The sequence below is a fragment of the Condylura cristata genome, unplaced genomic scaffold (assembly GCF_000260355.1).
Source record: "Condylura cristata isolate star-nosed mole 26May11 unplaced genomic scaffold, ConCri1.0 scaffold00003, whole genome shotgun sequence".
Classification (NCBI taxonomy): Eukaryota; Metazoa; Chordata; class Mammalia; order Eulipotyphla; family Talpidae; genus Condylura; species Condylura cristata.
The window spans coordinates 47,428,671-47,453,474 of record NW_004567104.1 but is presented as its reverse complement, the minus strand read 5'-3'; the positions used below and the strand labels follow the sequence as shown (position 1 = coordinate 47,453,474).

Sequence of the window (24,804 nt, the reverse complement as noted above, 5' to 3'; positions counted from 1 at the left end):
AAATGGCTTTTACAACAATGAGTAACAAGGATCTCTGGTACCTGGGGTACCAGGTGAACAGTAACAGGAAGACAAATTCTGGACTACTGAGGAATTACATTAAAACTACTAAAAACTAAAAACAGATTTGAATATTATAAAAATAGTAACAACCACTTTTCCACTTTTTTTTTTTTTTACTATCAGATGTAACAATTCTACACAGTCAGCAATGACACACACACAAACCCCAAGAACTAGGTGTCCTTGCTATTTTTTAGTTCAGAACGAGGTACTCAACGATTGTATTATTATGATCTTTGCTTTTCCAAACCTACTGAAGTGAGGATTAACACATACAGGGTTTTTAAGGAGACTGCACGTTAAATTACAGAAATTGGTGAACTAAACTCACACAAGGTGCTATTGCAGTTAAAAGGTCACCAGAAGCAAACATTATTGTCACTTGTTTACATAAATCATACATACATGGGATGTTTTGGCATGGAATATTTTCCAGAGATTCAATTTCTGTGTAGATGCCTGATGACTGTATAAACAACAACCCACTTCCCCCTCTTCAACCCCACTTATGGTAAAATAAAAATGGGGGGGGTGGGGGAGAGGATTATACACATCTGGACTTTGTTTCAACTGGGCAGTGCATTCCAGTGTCCACATCATTGCCAAACTCCCATGCTTTGGCCAACTGATTGCTGAAATAGATGACTCCAGCAGTTACATATATTTTAACCCCATCTGAAGTATGCCCACAAAATGAATAAATTTTTTTTTTCGCCAACTTCTTGTCACTAGACAAGTTTGAAGAAACCATGTTAAACTAAGTTTAAGTAGTAACACTGGAAACTAAAGATGTAAGTTGACCGCTTTAGCACCATATAAACAGAAAACAGTGGAAGAGTCAATTGTTTCTAAGAATCATTCTGTTACAAGATTTATGAAACATGCTAGCTCTTATTTCAGAAAATGTTGATAATATCTAGGAAATAAACATAGGATGATTAAAAGAATAGGTAAAATAGGCTTGGAAGATATGAGTATTTCTTAAATAAAACAAATGAGAAAATAAGGCGATTTTGGAGGATTATTCCAGGAAAACCAGTACTTAGCAGTTTCTAAGAGGAGGAAAAAGGTGACTTAGCAAGTTATCCTGAAACTCTCCCAGAACTGAAAGGTATAGATTTCCAGATCCAAGAAACCTAATGTATGTACAGCATAATGAGAAACATACAATCTAAAACACACAAGTTGCAAATTTTCAGTGTACTGAAATGACAAAATCTTAAAACTTTCTCACAAGGAACCAAGTCTCATTAAAGGATCCAAAATAAATTAGATTATTGTGGTATTGGAATGGAAGTTAGAAAACAAAAAATGATGCCTTTGAAGGTCTTAATTTTGTCCTGAAATCTATTCTCACTTTAAGTAGCTCACTTGTATCCTTAAAACAAGGATTTTTTTAGATACGTAACTCCAAAATAGGATTTTTAAAAATCCTTTTCTCAAAATGCATTTCTCATGATATTGCGGAAATGCGGGATTAAATAGAGAGGTAAACATATAACAGGCAGAAGTTAAGTGATTCCAGGAAAGTTTAGTAGCAATATATAGGACAGATAACTATTTCACCATTTTGAGAAATAATCCATCTAGAAAAATGGATTTTATTAACAGAAAAAATAACTAAAAGAATTGAAAAAGGGAGTGAGCCAACTAAAATGGCAACATAGAAGACACCTGAGGTCCTTTCCTCACAAACTTAGCAATTACATCCCAAAGACACCTGGAATCTAGCCTAACACCTACACCTCAAGTGAATGAATGAAGACAGTCAGGAAAAGGCTAAGACATACTCTTGGCCTTAAATTAACCCTGTATCTATCGTACACAATTAGGAGGTGGCTCTAACTTAGATCTAAGGAGCAAGTGTTTAGACACCACATCTAGAACCCCAATATTTTAAGTTTCCTACAAAATGATGAGCCCCTAAACACCCAGCTCCAAAAGCAAGAAGATTCATATGAATATTAGCAAATGCACACACAGTTCTTAGTGCTGTGCACTCATCTTGCCTATCCCTAGCTACTCCCAAGTCACCAGGGTTCAGCACAAAGTGAGCAGGCAGAATTACCCATTTCCTAGTTATTTCTCCAAAAGGCATTTTATCTGCAAAATCAGAGGCTATCTGAAAGCCATATTTCTAATTTAGCAAGTACCTAAGGGCTGAGAGACCCCCTCAGCCATCTCTCCAGCCTGCTAGTTGCTAGTAACTCTCTGGGAGAAGGTTGTATACATATATGCCCTAACTTTTATAACTTCCACCCAAGGGGTCCCTGGATCACCTGACACTCCAGTGGTTTTGGCACACCTTCAACTACTAGAAGCCACTAAGAACAGAGATGGAAATCTTAAGAGGTTTGAGATACAACTAGAAGCTTGGGCTGGCCTGATTTAAGAGGTTCATTGCCACATGAGACCAAGACTAGCTGTTTTGATGAATATGCAGAAATCAACAGTCAAGAATAATGAACAGAAATAGGTTCTAAACAAAACTAGAAAACTGTCCAGAAACAGTTCATTGAAACAGACATACATGGTTTACTTTATAGTTCAAAGTAAAAACTCGAAAGCAGCAGCAGAAATGCATGGTGACCCAGGCAACTCCTGGTCTTGTGCTAGGGTCATATACTCATTCAAACTGGAAAGCACCCTCAAAACAATGGCTTCCCAAAATAAAACACTGGAGGTGGGAAAGCACAAGGACAATGTCCACAATATACTACAATATAGAAAGAGCACAAATTTAAAACCTAGTCACAAAGACATGGAAGATTGGTCTTCCTATCTGAAACAATTCAAAATCCTAATGACATGGAAGGAAATTCAGAAAATTAAATCACTAAACCAAAGCTCTAAATAAAAATATGGAGATTTAAGTTATCAAAAGTGCAATGGGGAGATGAAAATTTCAGGAAAAAGTATGAAATTATAATAGACCAATTAGAAGAATTAATGTAGTTTGGGTAGGAATGAACATAGAATCTGGGTATAACAGGAAGGAGAAATGACTTTTAAAATAAATGAAGACACTTAAAAGTAATCTAAGAATAATGGGTATGCTAGCAGGGTAAGAGATAAAGGAACAGAATATGTATTTAATGAAAAAAAGAGGAAAACTGTCTAAACCCAGAGAAGGGACTAAATATACAAATCCAGGAAGCTAAAAGAACAAAGGGGACCTATGCCAAAACCTATACTAATGAAACTTCTAAGGCTTTAAGACAGCATTTTGAAGCTGGCAAAGGGGAAGAAGCAGATAACTTACCAAGAATCCCCAATTAGGTTAACATTGGACTTCTCTTAAGAAACAATGGGCAAAGAAAGAATGGAATGTGTTCCAAATATGTACACTGCCAACCAAGAATATTCTATCCTGCAACTCTCCTTCAGACACAAGGGAGAAGTAAAGGCCTTCTCGCACAAAGAGAAACTGAAGAGTTTGCAAATACTAGAACTTCCATCCAAGAACTATTGAATGGGCCTTTCACATTATACTGAAAAGGAACCATACACAAACTCAAAAAAGAAATAGCTTGAACCACGGAAATGGCAACAACAGATTTTCACAAATCAACAGTCACTCTCAGTGTAAATGGGCTGAACTCGTACAAGTATCTAGTTGGATTAGTAAATAGAATACATCTAACCTACTGATCTCCAGGAAATGTACCTGCGCTCCAAAGACAAGCAAAGGACTAGAAAACAGTACTACAAACAAATGGGACCTAATGGAAGGCAGGGACAACCACTTATATTAGACAAAATAGATTTTCAGTTAAAAAAAAAAAGATGGGTACTATTTAGTGAGTAAGGGAACAGTGCTTTAGGAAGGCAACAATCATCAATGCTTACTAGACAAGAAGCCACCAAAATATATTAGAAATTTACTGTCCTGAAGACACTTTTCAAAAAACATTTGTGGTGGAAGACAAACTCACCAATGGGCAGAAAAATAAATAGATGATAGCATTAAAGAAGTACACAGCATGGATCCAATGTACCCCAAAGAGCAAACTGCACATTCTTCTCAAATACACATAAGACATTCACCAGATTTCACCACACATTGGGTTATAATACAAGTATTAAATTTTTGAAGATCTAAATCATAGCAAGCATCTTTCTGACCACAAATATAGCAAACTAGAAATCCAGTATGAAAAGAAACACCTGGAGACTGAACAGTACTAAAGGACTGTTGGGTTAAAGAGGAAATAATGGAAGAAATAAAAATACTTCAAGAGAACATTGATAAGACAGCAACGACAATGAAGGATTTATGGAAAGACACCAAAATAAAAAGCCCAAAAGATTATTAAAACCAAAAGTTGGATTTTTTAAAAAAAACAATGAAAAGGATGAATCTCTGGCTAATCTCACTGACACAACTCAAAGGAGGATCAAAAGTGGAAGAAAAGTCACAACAGATACTACACAAACATTCAGAAAAAAAATAACTAGACATCTATGTGCTAATACACATTAACATAGCAGTGATGGACAAGAAGCTGAGATCAAATAGGGTAAACAGAAAACATGAACATACCAATCAGAAGCAAGGGAACTCACATCATTAAAACTTCCTCCCAAAAAATAAGGGCCCAGGACCAGATAAGTTTCCTAGTGAGTTCTGCCAAAACTTTAGACTTTCAGTGGTACCACCTTCTCAAGCTCCTCCAACAAATTGAGAAAGGAGGAATGCTGTCTAAACATTCTATGAGGCATTACTGTAATCCCTAAACCAAAATATGACAGCATAAAAAGATTACAGACCAATCTCTAAAGAATACAATAATAATAATATTAATAAACCCCTTAAAATCACGGCATACCAAATTCAACGATGCATTAAAAGATTTATACATCACGACTGAGTGGAAGTTACACCAGGACCACAGATAGTTCAGCATCCCGAAGTCAATAACATAATTTACCTCAACAAAAAGAAACCATATAATCACATGAATAGATGCTAACAATGCCTTTGACAAGATTCAGCATCAATTTATGATGCAAATTGTTAAAAAAAAAAAACAGGATAGATGGAACTAAAAATAATAAAAGCCAAATATGTAAAATCTACAGCTAACATAATTTTTGGCTGGGGTGGTAACTGGTGGTGTAACCCTGTGCTACTGTCTTTGGTTGGTAGCCTGGTGAGGGGAAAGCTCTTTGGTGCAGAGGTGTACCCTTGACTATGGGGAGATAACTGTGGAGGGGCTAGGGTGTGCCAGGCAGGCAGGGTCCTTCAGTTAAAAAGAGTGTGCATGGAATGGCAGCACCCCTCTCTTCTACATGCAGAACTCAAGAATCCTCTAAAGTGGTGCTGAAAACCTGGACCCAAACTCAGGTCTGGAACTCAAACTCAGGTCTGGCCTACAAGTGGTGCCATGCACTCTAGCTGGCTCCACATGCCATGTTTACCAGGGCTTGGAGCCTCCTGGACCCTCCCTCATTCCCTCATCAGCAGCTGTAGGTTACTCCTGGAAAAGTCCAAGTTCAGCATTCTTGGAGACTTGAATAGTGATCTAGAAAGCTATGAAAGGGGGAGATGAGAAAATTCAACACATGACACCTTTAGTCCTCAAGGGATTCATTAGTTTCACTACAGAAAGAGATGATCTCCAGAATCCCAAACAAAGACATCTTTTTCCCTATTGGATACAGATATCAAAATTGCTACAATAAATTAAAAGAAATGGAAGAAAACAGAAAAGTTGATTACAGATATATAAGAAACCTCAGAAAAATGAAATGTCCTGAGAAAAATTCAAAGTCAAAAGTAATGGAAAATAATGGTGGTATGAAAACTTGCTGTCTTTATGGACTGGTGGAGCTCCATGCTCTTAGCTGTTTTTTGCCTGATAAAAGTTTACAAAACTGAGTAATCAATGCAGTTACTTCCATCTTCAATGATGAAGCCATTGCTCTACCCAAACTTACAAAAAAACCCAAAACACCTGATGCTTTGGCAGCTCACTTTACTCTCTTCTACTGCTCATGAGAATGTTGAAAATACATTACCTGCAGAGAGTTCCACAAAATCACTATGAATAGAACATAATGACTATTCCAACATGCCTGCTTCGTTCAGCCAGATCTACAGTTTATAAAAAGTTGCCGCTTCTAGTCCCCCCCCTTTTTTTTTTTCGGTGCCAAGATTTTATTAAACAACACAGACAAAAGTCCAGAATTATCTTTGGTGCCAGATACCGAGATCTTGGATAGATTTTAGTCTAAGGTAGAACTGATCTCTAAATGTAAGCCACAGACAACACAAGGACTTGAGTACATTAACTAAACTTGATTTAGGTTAATCACCAGTGTACATTTTCCATATGAGATTGCTAGGTAATATATAAGTTTGGCACATGCAGTGGGTTCCTTAGATTTTTAGTCAAGTGAACTCATTTGAAGAGAAGAATGATATTAAAGGACTTTTAAAGTTAGTGTACAGAGATTGTGAGTATTTATATTGCCCAATCAGGAAGATTCTCGTTTAAGAGCGATTATCGGGAAGGATCTCATAATGATTATCAATGCATGCTAAAAGCAATCTGAAAGCAAACTGAAAATCACAGACTCAAAAAGAACTTATCAGGAAAATTCTACTTAGTACTGGGCTAGATTTTGGTTTTATTTTCAGTTCCATCTTTCCAACTGACAATGCACAGCTTAATAAGATTAAATCATTTTAGAGCTGGGAGAGACCTGGGGATTAGTCAGACCATATTTCCTATACTTAACAACCAGTGTTACAAGATTTATGAAGATACATACTCTATCAGTTATTTTGTTTACAGAGCTAGAAATAATCATAATTATCTTTGCAGAGAAAATGGTTGGCTCCAGATAGGAGAGGGTCTTGTTAATTTTGTTTTAGTTCAACGGTCAGTATATTGCCCAGTGACAGAGAGGACTCATGTTCTTGGGCAGTTGTAGGGCAGAAGAGGTTTCACTGGGGAAAATAAGTACTGGGAGCAGGCTACATGGATACTAATTCATCTGGATACCAAAAACTTATGTGTCCTTTGCATTTAGGGTGGGGGTGACAATGGGATCTTTTAGAAAAAGAAAATGTAGTGTCATCATAGTAACTTGTCTTGCTTTGCAATATTAAAAACACAATGGCCCCCCTCCCATAGTATCCCTCTTCCCTGTGTGCATATATGACTGTTGGCAGGCTGGGTTGGTATCCTCTGCACCTGCACCTAGGTGCCTCAGTGCACCCATGTAGTGTTTTGTATGGCAAAAATACCTCTCTTTTTTGTAGTAATATATATATAAATTTTACATCATTCTTCATTTTTGTACAATGTATGCTTTTTATCTTGACTGCAGTCCCCTTGGAATTCCCACTACCAATTCATCCATGTATCATCACCATAGTCCCTTGTGCTTTTCCCACCCCTGTTTTGATCCTACTCCCCCCTCTACATGCTGCCCCCTCCCCCACAGAATGTCTTTGTTTTATAATTGTCTATTGATTTTGATTTTTTACTTTATTATAATTACTTTTTCCCTCAACCCCTTATATTCCTCCTAAAAATGAAAACGTCTGGTATTTTTCTTTTTCTTTTTTCTGGCTTATTTCACTGAGCATGACCCTTCCAGCTCCATCCATGCTGCTGCAAATGGCATGAGTTTATCTTTTTTGATTGCTAAGTAATACTCCCTTTTGGTATATGTACCACATATTCTTGATCCAGTTATCTATTTTTGGGCATTGGGTTGCTTCTATAGTGCTGCAATAAATCCAGTGAACAAATGGGCAGAAGACCAAAAAACACACTTCTCCAAAGAGGAAATGCAAGCGCTAACAGGCATATAAAAAAAAAAAAGTTGTAATTAGGTACATGAAAGTCAAAACCACAATAAGATATCTCACATCAGTGAGAATAGCAAATATTAAAAAAAAAAAAAACTAGGAACAACAAATGGTGATATAGGATTAGAGAAAAAGGAACTCTCCTACACTGCTGGTGGGAATGCAAACTAGTACAACCACTATGGAAAACTGTTTGGAGGTTCCTCAACCTGCTTAACATGGAGCTTCCCTACGACCCAGCAATCCCATTCCTTGGTATCTACTCAAAGGACACAAAAACATTAACTGTAGCAAAAATATCTTATACCATGTAGCTACAACACAGCTACTAAACAATCCCTTACTATGGGTTATTTTTCCTTTAACTTCTGCAAATAGATTAAAAATTGGCTAAGCCACTGACAGTCTGGAGAAGATTAGCATATACTGTGAGAAAGAAAAGGTAGCATAGTCCATGATCTGTTTGTCCTATAACAGTGAGTGAACGTTTAGAATTTTTAGCCAGAAAAGCTCTATATATCTATTTTCTGTGCCTTCATACTTTTGGGTTAAATGTTCTAAACCAGGTTCCACTCCACCTATGCCACTGTGTAGTCAGAACAAGAGAGCATAAGTGCTACTAACATAAATTCTTTACATGTGTCTCCCAGAACTGGAACACAGCTAGAGTAATTCTTTTAGAAGGTACTATCTTTCAGTTTTTCAGATAGGGAATTTCAGAATTCATGGGACAATTTTAACAGCTATAAGTCATTGTTTGCATTCTTCGTGATTTCAGTTTTACCATATATTTTGATTCAAACATTCCCCAAGCATTGAAATGTATTTACAATTAATGTAATAAATACCACCTGTCAGCTGCATTGTGTGATACTTTCTTTTTATATTACTGTGTTTTTATTAGCTTTAATCTAAAAGCATAGTTGTAATAAAAGGAATATAATGGGGAGAAAAAACTTCATTTAACAATGCAAGATAGTTTGGAAAAATCTTGCATCAAAAATGTCAACAGGCCCTCTCTGGTCATGCAGCGGGTTAAAGCACAGCGCTAAGAAGCTAAAGCCACTTCAGCATGAGTTCAATCCCCACCTTCCCCAGAGGTGACCACAGGGCGTGGCAGACGTCTCCTGCCCCACCCGCTGCTCCCCTCAGCAGTGTACTTCATCATTTGGCCTGTTCTGCTCCCCATTCTGTCTCTGGTGAATCCTCTCGCTGCCCCTGCTTTTCTGGCCTGTACCCAGTTCTGTATGCACAAATAAGTAAATCTTTAAAAAAAAAAAAGTCAACAAATTTGAAAACATGACTTTAAGTTTCTGTACCCTGGCTAAAACTAGTAATCTTGAGAACTACTTGTATTTTACCTAATATATACACATGACTTTGATTTAAAAGAAAACACAGCAGTTGCTTTTTCTTTTCTATCACCCTGTCCTATTCCATCCTTTCTTTTATCATCAGATTCTAGTCTCAAACACTCCAGCAGGCGTTCTCTCCTAACTCATAGAGCTTGGGAATAAGTCCTACACTGGCATGTATTTTATGTGGCTTTATAATGTATTACAGTTGTTTCATGGATGTTAACTTTATTTCTCCAGATACTTTAATGCTTAAGAAATATCAAATGAAATCATGCTACTTCTCTCGATTTTTCCTTTACTCCTTCATAGGGATTTCAACACATTTGAATATTTCAGCTGAAAATATTTTAACCTTTAAATAGACAACTTCTAGCAAACTTCTGGTGAAAGTGCACAGAAAGCACCCACAGACCCACTGGGGATTGGGATCTCCAACTAATTCGTTGGTTATCACATAATTTCATATATAGAAAACAATTTTCATTAGAGTTCCTTTATATCCATGTCTATTATATTTGCCCCCCGAAAGGAAAATCTTTACTTCAGACTACTGATATGTAACTTCTAAATGTGAATATTTCAGAACTATCAAATCCTGATCAGATTATATATATGCATAGTAGCATTCTTTACTGTCTTAACAGATTTCATTGTCATACCAAACTCTAAAATTAGCATTAAATATGCTGCATAAAACTTGCTGAATGGCTCCAAGTTTATGCCTGGTGCTAATTAAAATAGGGCAGTGATTTCCAATTTCAAGAATTCCTAAGTCTAATACTGCTTTTTTTCCCCAAAGATAGATCCAGAAAGGTCCTTATTTAAGTTTTGTTGGTCTTGAGATAAGGATAATTATAGTGGGTCTGTTCTTATAAGAGTCACTGATGAAGGGTAGGAGAAAAAAGCAATACAAAAACTTTGAAGAGGATGAGGAAGAGAACATAGTTGTTTTTCAGTCTGAGGCAAACTCCCAAAGCAATTAGCACTGAGTCCTATGACAATTACAGAAAGAAACTAGGTATGAATATCATGAACGCATTGTCCCTTGAACTAGAATGAAATTCAGTTCAAAGGTAATTGTTTTTTATTCACCTAACTTGACCATTTTTTCAAGACATTAACAAAAATTTGTCAGATTTATTCTAGTACTGTTACTCATTATAAGTACCTCTAGCATCAAAAGTGATCATTTCAACTAAATTAAAGTCAGCCCCCAGTTACCATCCTTCTGGGTTTCCTGTCCTATTGACTAAGTTTACTAATCTGCTATAGAAGTCCACCACCTGGCTCACACCTCTTTACTTCCATTGCTTCTATCCACCTTTCCCCGTAGTGAGAATAGGTTATTGCTCACCACACACAACAATGCCATTTCAGGCCTCTGCACTATGTGCTCTTCTGACATTGCTTTCCCCTACCAGTCACCTAGCTAGTACCTTCCTACTCATCCTTTAAACCTCAGCCCAGGCTTTCTCCAGGAAGTTGTGCCTAATGTCCCCAGACTCACACAAGCATCGTCCACTTTGGGCTCCACATGCCATGTGCTTACTTTTAGCAGAATCCTCACCACTTTCTTTAATTTTTTAAAGGTAGGCACCAAGTTTATTCATGTTTGTACTCCCACTGAACACATCGCTAACACTGAAACGATAGTTTCAAATGTCACCAGAATAACTGTTCTACATCTGATCATGAGTTAACAGATGCTCTATGAGAAGATCTGAGGACAGTGTGGTTCAGAAAAGGAACAAAATGAACATTTAGAAATTGGATGCCTTTCAGTGTACTTTCTGCGTACTACACAGTTCACTTTTTATTAGGTGGAATAAAAAGTAGGAAAGAGGAAAATGTTTAAGTTCTGTAAGCCCAAGTCCACCTATTAAAATATCCAAGTTAAATGACATTTTCTCTTTTTTTCTCCCCTTATGGTAAAAATAGGCTATTTCCCATTAATCTTGCTAGGAAACAGAAAATCATCAAATGGCTTTTCCTGACACATACACTGATTTTAGCCAACTTAAATCCTTTAAGAAAATTAGCAGTTACAAAATTTTCCATATTATAGTTCAAAATAGAGAACTTTAAAAGAAAAAAAACACTTGTGGAAAAAGTTATTTTTGCAGCTTGGGACTATAGTTTATACATAACAGCCATCTATAATAAATTAGATGCTTCCTTTGCCACTAAAACATTACAAGAATCTCTGCTTCTCCAAGCCAAAATAGGCATTTTGAGCGGTCACCATCAACCCAATTCAATCAATTGGTGACAATGAAAGATAAAAGAAGTAAAACTTATTTTTAAAAAATGAGTGTCTTCTTGGAACTTCCCTACCATATTTCTCAAAGTGCTGAAGGTCATTTTTTTTTTTTTGCAATAATCAACTGCATTGATAATATATTAGGGTATTTTAGATTTAAAAAAGAATAACTAAACCACATTTACACTTGAACAACCTGGTATTAATGTGCAATAAGGGATGCCAAGAAAGATTGTTTATATTAAAGAATAATACTGAAAATAGGCTTCTTTATTCTTACTTTTCTGCGATAGAAAGTCCCCAATGCAATGATTTCTGTATCTGGGACTAGTCTGTAGCTATTTGAGGCACAAGCTGTTTACAAACTCTAGCATATGATTGTTAACATGCTATTATTTCCCTTCCCTCTCCTTTTCAGCATGCCAGCCAAATTCTGTTCAAATCTAGTTTACATCATACACACTCCAGTTGTCTCTGGTCACAGACTTTTTCTTCTTTAAATTTTGGTGTTTTGGCCCTCCCTGGTGGCGCAGCGGGTTAAAGCACTGCACTGAGAAGCTAAAGCCACTTCCGCATGAGTTCAAATCCCGCCTGCCCCGGAGGAGACCACATGGCGAGGCAGACCTCTCCTGACCCGCCCACTGCTCCCCTCAGCAGTGTACTTCGTCCATCTGCCTGTTCTGCTCCCCGCTCTGTCTCTGGTGAAGCCTCTCACCGCCCCTGAGCCTCTGGCCTGTACCCCAGTTCTGTATGTACAAATAAATAAATCTTTAAAAAAAAAAAAATTTTGGTGTTTAATACCACATTTGGTTATCAGTGGGCTTCTATTTCCAGAGGTCCCAGCTATACTTATAACGTATGAGATAATTTCAACAGCAATTCTCTATCCCCACCAATAAGTTATCTTCATGACATAATTCCAGAGGTAGCTAATGCTGAGCCCAGTCAAAGTATGCGCTTCAAACTAGACCCTGCCTTAAGACAGTAATGATGTCTTTTCATTTCTCTGTTGCTGTTAGGACTTTTGCAATCTCAGAATACACTGCTAAGGATTACCTTGTGTCCGGCTTGAGGTTTTCTACTGTGGAGAAGGTTTGATTTGTAATTTGAATGGACTTGTTCTTCCCACTGAATGAGCCATTTTCTCTGGATATAACTTCATATTCTGAAAAGAGAAAAAAAGTCAATAGATAATTGCTTTTATGTCTTGGCTGATTAATTTTAACCTTAATTGCATAATAAAGTCATTCTCATAAAAGAAGTGCTAGCAATGCACTGATCTTATACTTGAGCAATTTCCACATAGGGATGATCAATAGATGATCAAGGTTCTAAACATTAGAGGAGTTGCTCATTGGCCTTTCTTTTTACTAGAGAAACAAAGGACCAGGCAGCACCTCGTAAAGACCAGTGATGCTTCTGTGGTTACTTCTGAACACCTGGGATAAACTGTTTTTTCATAGTGCTTGTGGGGATTAAATTAGAAATTAATAAAGTGATTAGTAGTTTATTTTTCTCAATAGGTGGTACCTATTATTTTTGTTGCTTTCATTATCTCCAAGTCGTGTTTTGAAAATATGGTCACAAAAAAGTGAAACATTCCAAATGGAGAGATTGCAGTGCTGTTTAGGCACCAAAAGAGCAATTTATATGACAATCCAGGTAGGTATACATAAATGCAATCATCTTCCAGAAATATCTTTGGCTTAGGGGAGTCCTTATTGATGGTGCAATACTCTTTTTTTAATATTATCCCAGCCCTCTAGTACATGAAACTCTTATTGCACATCTTTTCTAACTTTTTTTTTTCACTCAAGTTTTGAAAGTTGACTTAAAGCAATTTTTGATCTGAAAGACTGGAGTTTTCAAAATGGATCTAGAAGCTACCTTATTAATTGAAAAGATACTTAGAATTTCAGAATTCTAGCATTTGAAATTTATAGCCTTGCTTCATAACTATAGCTTTAATTTTTGGTGTTTTAAAGTGATAGTAACTTTTTCATAGATCCACTAACATCAAGTTGAAATATTAATTTTTAGAATGAATATTGGTAGAGACAATGTGAATATATTTTCAGAAGATAAAGATAACCTTTTTATGTGTCCATATTTCTTATCTTAAAATATGGAACTTTTAAAAACCAGTGTTACCTCAATTTACAAAATCTTAAAGAATTTTAAGAATTTAGGCTCTTAAGTCAACTTGTATATCTGATAATTTTGGAATTATGCTGCTGGTATTTTTTGAAGACCTAGGACTTCGTTTATTATAAAAATACAAGGAAATCTATAGAGAATACTAATTTTTTTTTCTCCATGGAGGGTTTTATTCACTTAACAGAAAAAATAACTTTTAAACACTGGTCTATCCAGTAGAGCATGAAAATAACAATAGAGCCACCTTTTCCATAAGGCCCATTATTTGTTACCATTGACAAACATTAGAAAAGCATCATCTGGTTTCCCTTTATTCTGTATTTACCCACCAGGCACGTGGCAGAGATCTGGACAGCAGAACCTGTATACTCAGGCTATTAGCTGTATCTTCCAGCTGATTTAGTTTGCTAGGTTCCCCCCAACTCCTATCCCACTTGATTCATTTGTTCACTACGGAGAAGCAAATTCCCAATAATAAATTCAGAGAATGACATAGGAGTTTTTATTTTCCATCATCATTTTTTTTGAGGAATTGGGTGACTAAAAGTAAAGTCAAAATTTTTTGAGAATGGAATTAAATTTGACCAAGAATAGAATTTAAAACACAACTCCTAAACAATTGAAAAATTCCTAGTTTGCCTGAATTATTATATGACCCTTTTGACACTGGCTACTCTTGAAAGATATGCCTCAGAGGTTACAGTCTGACTCAAGGTACCACACTCCCAATGCATCACATTATCAAAGCTTCCCACCTTTGTGACCAGTCCTTATGCTATGATCTTACCAGTGACAGTATCATTAAGGGGCTTCTCCCAGTCCAAGATGACAAATGAAGGGCATCCTTCTACAGTGACTACAGTGAGATTGGTAGGTGGGTTCTGTGGTGGGCTGGTGATGTTTCCTTCTGTGGCCTCCTCTTTGGGGAACAGTTTAACAGAGTCAGTGATGGAGCAGGGGCTGTTTTCCGGCTTAGGGATATATCTCACGTGGGGACCTAAGAGAAAGGATTCCACCATTTAGCATTTTTTGAGCTTGCGAGGTAGAGTTGAAGCCATGAATAAGTTATCTGAATACATCTTGTCTCATAAGCAGATGTATGAAAGCAGTTGATATACACGGTTCAAATTTTTGAAAATCAGAATTCTGCCCCTGAGATAAATATGAATATCATGTGGATTTATTTTTGTAATAGGTTTATCTTATGCTAATATCCAAAAGAAATTTGATCCCCATGAGTATGGCTTAAACTTCTATATTTATGGAATACTCAAGGCCTCAGTAAGAAGGGGCATCTGCAAGCCAGGATAGTGGCTGCAAGAGAAACAAAACCTGAAGACACCTTGGCCCCAGACCTCTGTTCCTCAGAGCTGTGAGAAAATACATTTCCATGTCTATGGTATATGATTATGGTAGTCCCTGCAAACTAATACAACACTTCATTTAAGAATAGCAGAATACACATTCTTTTAAATATATATAAAACATACCAAGACAGATCATCTCATAGTTCACACAAGAAAGTCTCAATAGAATCAAGCAATCAGAGAGACTACACAAAACAAAGAGACACCCCACTGATTGGGAGAAAATTTTTGCATACAATACTAATGAGAAAAGACTGATCACAAAGGTATACAACGAGCTGATGGAACTCAACAAAAATAAAAGTGAATAAACCCAGCAAAAAACTGGCAGAAGAGCTTCAAAAACACTTCTCCAAAGAAGAAATGCAGATGGCCAGCATGTATATGAAAAAATGTTCAACATCACTTATAAGGGAAATGCAAATTAAAACCACAATGAGATACCATCTCTCACCAGTGAGAATAGCACATCTTAAAACAACTAGCAACAACAAATGTTGGGAGGATGTGGAGAAAAAGGAACTCCTGCACTGCTGGTGGGAATACAAACTGATGCAACCACTATGGAAAGCTGTTTGGAGGTTTCTCAAAAGGCTAAAAATAGAGCTTCCATATGACCCAGCAATCCCACTCCTAGGTATATACCCAAAGGACACAAAAAAACACTGATTCAGAAGGACACCTGCATCCCCATGTGTATTGCTGCTCTATTTACAATAGGGAAAATGTGGAATCAACCCAAATGCCTAACAATAGAAGACTGGATTAAGAAGATGTGGTACATATACACAATGGAATCTACTCAGCAATCAAAAAGATACTTGTACCTTTTACAGCAACATGGAAGCACCTGAAAGTGATCATACTTAGTGAAATAACCCAGAAAGAGAAAGAAAAATATCAAATGGTTTCACTCATATCAGGAGCATAAGGGATGAGGAAAAAAAAAAAAAGAGACTAACAAATGTAATAGAGTAAAAATGGAAACAACGTACATCTATAAACCAGAGACATTTTATGGGCGTGGGAGGGGGAATGGGATTGGAACTGGGGTGGGAAGCATACACTGGACTGTTGTGATGGCACACGGGTGAATTGGTTATGGGAGGCCCATGGGTATTACAACTGACCTGGAAAAATGCACAAAATGAATGATGTAAAAAAATTATGCTTATGGTATAAAAAAAGAAAAAAAAATAAGCAATGGAGAGTTACTTGACAAATGTGTTTAAACTAGAAATCACTCTCTAAGTTTGTTTCCACATTCAAGGACTCAGCCAATATCTACAGTTGGTTGAATTATGAATGTGGAACTCCTGGATAGAAAAATTTCTGTAGGAATGGACCTGTACAATTCAAACCTATGTGTTTTAGGGGTCAAGTGCATATGTCCCCTTCTGCAGTAGACTACTGCTCACAAATGTCCTCTATACCCATGGGAGGAGTGTTTTTCCTCATTCCTTGATTAGAGGTTGTTTGTGTGACTTTGGCCATTGGATATTGGATGAGGCAGAAGGAGGAACCTGAAATGTGATTTTTTTGATTCTCCCTCTCCGACTTAGTACTGTTATGAGCATGGTTTCTTTTGGGTCACCAGAACCAATAGATTTGTTGTAGCAGACCCTAGGCCAACCTACTTAGAAGCCCAGCCATACCTGCTGCTAGAAACAGAAACACCCAGCCACCTCCATCCTGCACTGGCTGACCCCTAGATAACTTGTAATAAGGATTTAATAAGTAAATACTTATTACAGAATGCTACTCAGATTGTGTATTTCTTTGTCACATGATTATAGATGATTGATTCAGCCATTAAAGACAGCCTTGTCAAAATTGAGATTTGGAGCCACACAAACATACCTTTGAATCTGGGCTTCCCAAGAGGATCAGTTTCTCTTGTTGGGCTTGAGCTAAAATCAGTTGTGTTACCTGAGAATCAAAGATAACAATTTCAGCAAAAGATAAAAAAACTTACAGCTTTGATTCCCTTTATTAGTCACAGATATGTATGTATTACCTATAACAAAAGGCTTTAAATTGTGTCCTGATACAGGCATTCTGGGATATAATGAATAATTTGTTAAAAATTACAACCAGTAGACTGGTGATGCAAGGGGTTAAGCACAGCACTATGAAACTATCCTCGCCACTCTAGCGACCCACATGGCCCAGCAGACCTCTCCTGTCTCACCCACTGTTCCCCTCAGCAGTGTATTTCAATCTGTCTGTTCTGTTCCCCACTCTCTCACTGGTGAATCCTCACCCCCGCCCACACCTCTGGCCTGTACCCCGGTTCTTGAAGGCATAAATAAATGAATCTTTAAAATAATTACAACCAAATAGTTTAATATTCATTAAAATTAAGGTATGTGTGATTAGTAATGCTAAGTGTTTTACTCATAAACACAGGGCAATTAAGGTATTTTTAGAAACCAAAATTGAGTACGCTGTCTGCAAAGCAAAGAGGCATATTTGGTAACAAAGCATTGAAGGACTAAGTTAATTAATTTAAAAAATATATTAATAAAATTGAGTAAAATTGGTCCTGGAACTGAGATTTTTTTCCCCCAATTTGAAATCTTTCAGTACTTTATAACTACTCATCCAGTGGACAGTGACTGACATACTAACCAAGATCTCCTGAGGCAGCTGCTGTTGGTTCCTTTTTATCTGTCTCTGTTCTCTGAGAGGGGGCTCCAGTAGGTCTGAATGTTGCCTTCAAGGTTGAGGAAGTTACTCGACTTGTTGAAATGACTCCTATGAGGGGTTAGATGTGTGATGCAAATTAAAGTAGTCAGTTTTCATAGGAACATTGCCATGTTCCTCCAGTCAATACATATTTATTAAAGACTTATGCAGCTTGGCACTACATGCCAGGTTTATAGTGAAACCTACCTGGTGTCCTTGGTTGAGATGGATGCATGAGCCAAATACATTGAAGAATTATAGATATTGTGGAAGGACTGGCTTGGGAGGGTGTAGTACTATCTTTGGGGAAGGAAGAAGGTGTTGGGTGATGGAGGGTTGGAGTGTATGTGTTCACAGAGGCTCATTAGGTAGGTTCTAGTCAGAGTTTGTAAGAAGAACAATTCAGGAAGCATGAAATGCATGGGAAATATTAATGTGTACTTAATTTGAAGGGGTGAGTGCCATAAGGGCTCCAGGGTAGAATGAGAGCTGAGCCTGGAAGGGTGAGAATGTACCTTGCCTGCCAAGGACTTGGACATTAGTTTCACTCAACTAGGATCCACTGAAAGATTCTGAGTAGTGAAGAAACAAGACTAGATAAGAGGAGGATAAATGGTTAGAGTGTGAGGCTGATGGATGAGAGAGAAGTAAGACTATGGCAGTTATATAGGTACTGGAAGAAGTAACCTAGAGCAGAAGTAATGAGACTGGGTGTTAGGGTTAGAGATGAGTGATGTAAGGAGATGGAATAGCCTGACTTGGAGATTAACTGGCAGGTATGGGAGATGATTAGAAAAAAAGGAAGAAGAATACTAAGATAACGTATGTAATTCTGACCCAGTGCACACAATGGTGCCACCCTGAGTAGCTATATTCAACAATATCTCCACCTCTGTAAGAATGCAGCTCTCCAAAACCAGATCTATCCCAAAGTCTAAATAAGTCTAAGTGTTAGAGTATTGGGGAGGTTAGATTAAATTTTATATTCCTCCTGGGAAAAGGGATCATTCTCACATAAGCCTGGCCCATCATGGATTCATGGATGAGTCACTCAGGCAAGACTGCTAACCAAGTCCCTGTGAATTTATGCTCCTTATCCTGGTAGGAATGAGTCCTGACAAGGGGGTGAGCAAAAGTCAACAAAAATTGCACTAGAGCCCATAGGAGCATTTATTTCAGAGTTGGGATAGCCACAGGAATGCCAGCAGAGTACTCTCCTCCTGACCAGCAGAAAAGGACTGACATGTCAGTGGTTCTGGAGAAAGGTAACTAGTGACAGAGACACTATGCCAGCCTAAGACTGCTCACAGTGAGAACTTGTTCAGAGGCTACTCAATTTACTTGATCTCAGAATTCATTCAAGACATACTTTGTGATAGTAATCAGGCCAAATATGCCCTTGTTTGTGCTTGCCTCCTTTAAGAGATAGAAAGCAAGCACAGGGGTGCAGAGGACCAGCATTAATCTCAGGAGAATGTGTTCATGGTTCTTCAGGCTGGCAGGTTGCACCAAAGCTGCACATACCAATGGGTGAGAACAAGAGCATTTATAGCAGGAGCCATGGTGATGGAGCTGCAGCTGAAACATACGACCTTACAGGGGAGCTTTGTCAGGGAGTTGCCCAATTTTTCCATGGTGAACAATCAGATATCATTTTCAGTGACTTGAAGACTGCTGCAGCTCAAGTCTCCACCTTCGGATACTATTAATGAGGGAAAAAAACCTGGTCTCCTCACTGGGGAGGAGAGCCTGGCCTTGGCTTAATAAGACACCAGAGCATGGATGAGACTGATTCCTATGACACCTCCTAAAATCCCCGTCACCACACACTCTTTTCATCCTGTGAAAACAAAAACATCCATTCCTTTCCACCTAAATCCTTATTATTTTTATCTTTCACAGATGTCTGGCATTTTATTCTGACTGCACCTACAGTGTATTTAAAAGTAGAGATGGGGAGAGAGGGAGGAAGGATAGAGAACAGGCTGTGACTTTCTGGTGAATGAATAAAAGAGTCCTCAACAGAAGTTAGGTAAAGCTCTAATGTGAAATGGGTCAATTTTCACTGATTATTAGTGTCATTTATCACATAGCAGTTATCAGTTATCTCTGTGCTCAGCACTGGATTTGGCTCTGGGAATTCAGAGAAAATATGTCAAGGTGTCTGTCTAGTAGGGGAGAGAAACACATAAACAGGTATAAAACAATTTGTTGTTTGTTCTAACAGGTTAAGTATCTAGGAAAAACAACTGAGAAGAACATTAACACTGCTCTTTGGGGAATTAGAAAAGACTTCTTCAAGAAAAGATGCAGAATGAGTGTCCTGGTGAGTGGGAGTGGGCATTTTATAGGAAGGAGAAATTTTATGGGTATGGAGGTGAGAAGCAGTTTGATAGCTGCAATATATTCCTCCCTATTGCAAAGGCTAGCCCTACCCAGCCACGCTGAATACTTTAGTCCCCAAACTTTCCTCTAGCATCATAACAAATGAGCCAGTTTGAATGGCACCTTCAATTCAGATGCACAGGATTTCAATTCAGAAGACAGAATGAGAAGGAGTTGACAGGACGTGACTATGTTACTTCCGGTTGGCCATGTACAACATCTCATTCAAAATAATTCTCTTATTGAGAGCCTGTGGCAGTTTCTGTCTGCGCTCCAAGCACACCACAGCTCAGAAACAAACTGGCCCAGATGCACAGGGATGGATTCCTTCACTCTACCCACCAGAATTAAGAAACAAGTCCTAGCCAGCTGTACTTCACACTGGCCAGTTCCTGAGGGCCAACACAGACATGTACCACACACATCAGGGACCTGTTTATTGCCTGAGAAAAGACAAAAATTGGCTAAAAAGGCTGAAGTCAGGGAAAGGAAGGGAAGGGGTATGGACCTACCTGCACTCCCTGGCTTGCCAGTGACATTATTTGGTGGTAACGGTTTTCTTCGAGGGGGTATAGGTCTAGGTGGCAAGGGTGGGCGCCGAGTGCCTGCGATTGTGGTGAAAAGATATTCCAGATAAAATATCATAAGGACTTACTACATAAAAATCACATTTAACATTTAAAAACACTTAACATTTGATAAGTAGTAGTTGGGCGACAGGAAATAGATCAACAGAAAAGTGCCTTTGGTAATACAGTATAATAGTCCTCTAAGTTACAGTTGGTAATACACCCAGAGATGATGGAGCACAGAAGAGATGGAGAAGTCCTCTCTGTATTTTTACTGATAAAACAGACTGGGATTGCTGCTTTTTGAAAGACTGTAGAGATGTACAGAACTCAACAACTCTAGTTTCTCATATCAGTTTATCATTTCTCTACTATCTCCAATTGCCCTTGATTTTGATACCATTTTAACTTCAGATTTTTAAAGCATGTAGTTTCTCCTTGGGTGGGTGTTCTGTCGCCCCACCCCCAATTCTAATATGTAATTGAACACTGTCAGAATTTCTCATAGGATTATAACAAAGGAACCCCTATGGCAGAAACAACAAGCCCGTGCAGACCAGGCTCATTTTGAAGGTGAGCACTGCACAGAGCTATTCAGTCAGGGAGTGCAAGTGGAAGCCTAAGTTTAGTGCCCACTTTGCTCACCCACCTGAGGCTACCATCCAAGGAAAGGCCACCATTTTCCATCTGGTTTGCCTAAAGGGTTGAGGGAAGAGGTACCGTCTAGTAACTTGCACAGAACGGTATTCCAAGACAGAATTTGGCCCAATATATAGAGTGATAGTCTCAAATTAGAATCATATTTGAGGCATGAGTATACTCTAAGACATTATGTAAGAGAAAAACTTGAACATGATGAAAGCTGGAACCTACCGTGACTCATCAGCACTCATCCACTTTGCCCCTCAGGGCATTATGTTATTAAATTGGTACCTCACAGGATCTTAGTAATATTTAACTCATGCACTTCTCATGACCCCAAAGGTAAGATTCTGAATGTCTTTCTAGTAGTAACCATGTGCTATTGCTTGGCTGTGACTCCTTGGAGGCTTGTGGATGTTGCTTTTTTGGCAACAGTGAACCTACAGTTTCAGCCCAACTTTCAGAGTGGTGCTGATTGAGGGAGTCAGCGTCTTAATCCTTACCTGTTTTTTTGGTGGAGTGAATAGAGTCAAAGGCTGACTCATTTCTACCAGCACCTGATGGCTTTGGTGCTTGCTTGATTCCTATAAGCAGAGACAACGGACAGGAATAAATAGGTAGCAAGGGACAGGAATAAATAGGTAGCAATTCTTCATAGACAATATTCATATTCTTCATTGACAATATCATTTCTTTTCTTTGTGCCCAGACATTGTAACTGGCTTCTCTGATCTGCATACAGAGCATTCCAATCCCTACATTAATTCGTTGTGATGTATTTTGTGAAGAGTTAGCATTTGATCGTAGATTGTGGTTTTGTCTAAGTTTCCATGATGCTCTTCCATAGCCTTCCTGGGTGGTATTGCCTCACCATGAGGATTTCATCTGTCACAAATGGCCATTTTTTTGCCAATATTCCTGGGTACATTTTGTGGTTTTTAAATAAAATTGTCCTCCCCCCTCTCCTCCATTAAAAAAAAATTGTAGAATTTCTTGTGTTTGGGTTTAGTAATTGCCTTTAAAAATATTCCTAAAAAGGCCTTGACTATTAGGCTGAGTAGTCCACAGACTGAATCTCTCAGATTCATAAATTTGTCCTTGGAAGACCTAGAACTCCAAAATAGCTATTTTGAAGAAACTGATCTGAAAATTACCTTAGTTGGTATTTTAACAAAGTCTCTCAGATACACTCTGCTGGTTATTACATACATACTCACCTAAGTACCCACCCTTGATTGGACAATAACCCTAAGAGTAACAACCCTCTACCCTGTGGGTAGAGGGAACCAATTTAAGTTCTTTCCTATATTTTTCATGTTTTTTTTATATTATGGAAATGTCTTTCCTGAAGTGACTATTAATCTTCACTAGGAAAGAACAGACATTTTTAGAACCAAAATAAGACATATTATTTTAGATACAATGACTCACACTAAATATACATATACATATATAACTGTAATTCACATATTTAAAATAAGAATAAAATACACAATGAACTAATTGACATTAATAACAACAACCAGAACCAAAACCACAACCCTGTTTTGAGTGCTCACTGTGCTCCAGGGACCATGAACAGACATTACACATTCAATCTTTAATGTGTAGGTGGGTATATGAACAATAGAAGCTTTGTTTACCAAAAATGAGATGATAGCCCCACACTTAATTATAAAATTTAATTAGTAAATCTAATTAGTATTGTAGTTAAAATTATAATTAGCATTGTTAACATGCTAACAATGATTATAGTTGACAATTACATATACTCTCTGTTGCTTGAATAAGGCAATATATAAAGTCATGGATAATGCTTATAGAGTCATGAATTAAATGTAGCTTATTTATGGTGGAAAAAATGTTCCTGGAGTCAGAGACTCTTGTGTGCAGTTAATTCTGCAGGTCTGATGAAAACAACTAGTTCATCAGTTTTCCCATGCCCCACACATAGAGGAAATGGGGTCAGAGAAATGATGGTTAAATGCTGGCTGCCTACACTCTGCAGGTGGGTAACAAAAGCTTTCCTGGAAGGGGATCACAATAGACATTAGAATGTAGATCAAAGGCAGCACATTGGTATTGGGGATGAAGGTGGAGCAAGGAAGGGAAAAACCATGATCTCAGCTTTGTCTATCTGTGCTCACCTGCTTATTTCTAACCAGAGCCAACTAAATAAGCCAAAGAAGCCCTAAAAAGAGAGCATCTTTAGGAGGAAAAAAATACATTGCCGATAAAGTGAAAGGCAACAAGCATTTCCTGAGTGAGAAAAATGCGGACTATACTGAAAGTTAATGGCTTTCAAAGCTGATCACAGCTTTTTCATCATTTGTTTTGCTGAAATAAATGCTTTATTCTATTTTTATCTAGGCAAACTCCAGGGAATTTTTTGAATATTAATGTGGTGGCTCTGTTGAGTCAGATTGTTTATGTGAACCTGAGAAGCTATGCACTGCCCAGTTCCAAAGTTGGGAGAGTAAAAGTAGCAGCTGAGCACAAATAGATGGAATGGCTTCCTGGTTCTTACAAGTCAAGAACTTATAAAATTGCTCTCATTAATTTCACTGAAGGGAAGTGAAGTTTAGAACTTCAGATGCTGTAGTAAGCTATACAAAAAACACATTGTACAACAAATCTGAACTTTTTTTTATATTGACTATGTTCAGGTATCAGTCACATCTCTTTCTCATTAGGAAACCATTATGAGATGATTATATATATAACATCAAATTAACTCTGATTTCATACATTTTTTCTCCCACATAAGCAAGAAAATATTTGTACTATTAAAAGATATTTGAAAGGAATGCTGCAATCCACATTAAGACACTAGTAGCTACTATTTGTCCCCTCAATCAATATTTTAACTTTTATCAGATCATTGTCCTAGTTCTCTGTATGATGCCTGCCACCATGTAGCTGAATGAATGGGGCAATTTACTTAAGCTGGTTTATTTGAAAACATTAATATGCATATAGCCAGGGTAAACAACTGCTGACTGCCCTTTTTATTTAAATGTTATATTTCAGGACCCTCCCTGGAATATCTCTGTGCCTCCCTGGCTCAGCAGTTTAAAACACAGCACTATGAAGTTATAGGCAGCCACTGTAGCATGAGTTCAATCCCTAGCCAGGGAGCTGACTCACAAGGCCCAGCAGACCTCTCCTGTTTCACCCACTGCTCCTTTCAGCAGGACATTTCAGTCAATCTATCTGTTCTGCTCTCCACTCTGTCTCTGGTGAATCCTCTCACCCCCACAATACTTGTGGCCTGTATACCAGTTTTTTATGCATAAATAAATATTTAAAAGTAAATAAATATCATATTTCAGAATACTAACAGATGTAGATTTTATAAAAGTTTATTATGGTACTTGTGACATTACAAAGTTGAAAACCAAATGATTTTAATGTCCAAGACCAAAACTGTGTATGGTGTATTAAAATTAAGGAAAATAGCTATTTTAATGTTTTCTTTCAACAATTTATA

General features: G+C 37.7%; 1 protein-coding gene across 1 annotated transcript in view; it reads right to left on the bottom strand.

The window, feature by feature from the left end:
* The window catches only part of ABI3BP (ABI family, member 3 (NESH) binding protein), a 199,881-nt gene that overhangs the window by 5,255 nt on the left and 169,822 nt on the right, over positions 1-24,804 (bottom strand). Inside the window, exons 51-56 of the mRNA XM_012732963.1 lie at positions 21,818-21,898; positions 20,616-20,708; positions 17,662-17,787; positions 16,891-16,959; positions 14,451-14,660; positions 12,563-12,671 (exon numbers count right to left, since the gene is read on the bottom strand). Coding sequence (XP_012588417.1) covers positions 12,563-12,671; positions 14,451-14,660; positions 16,891-16,959; positions 17,662-17,787; positions 20,616-20,708; positions 21,818-21,898 — 688 coding nt within the window. The remainder of the gene's footprint in view (positions 1-12,562; positions 12,672-14,450; positions 14,661-16,890; positions 16,960-17,661; positions 17,788-20,615; positions 20,709-21,817; positions 21,899-24,804) is intronic.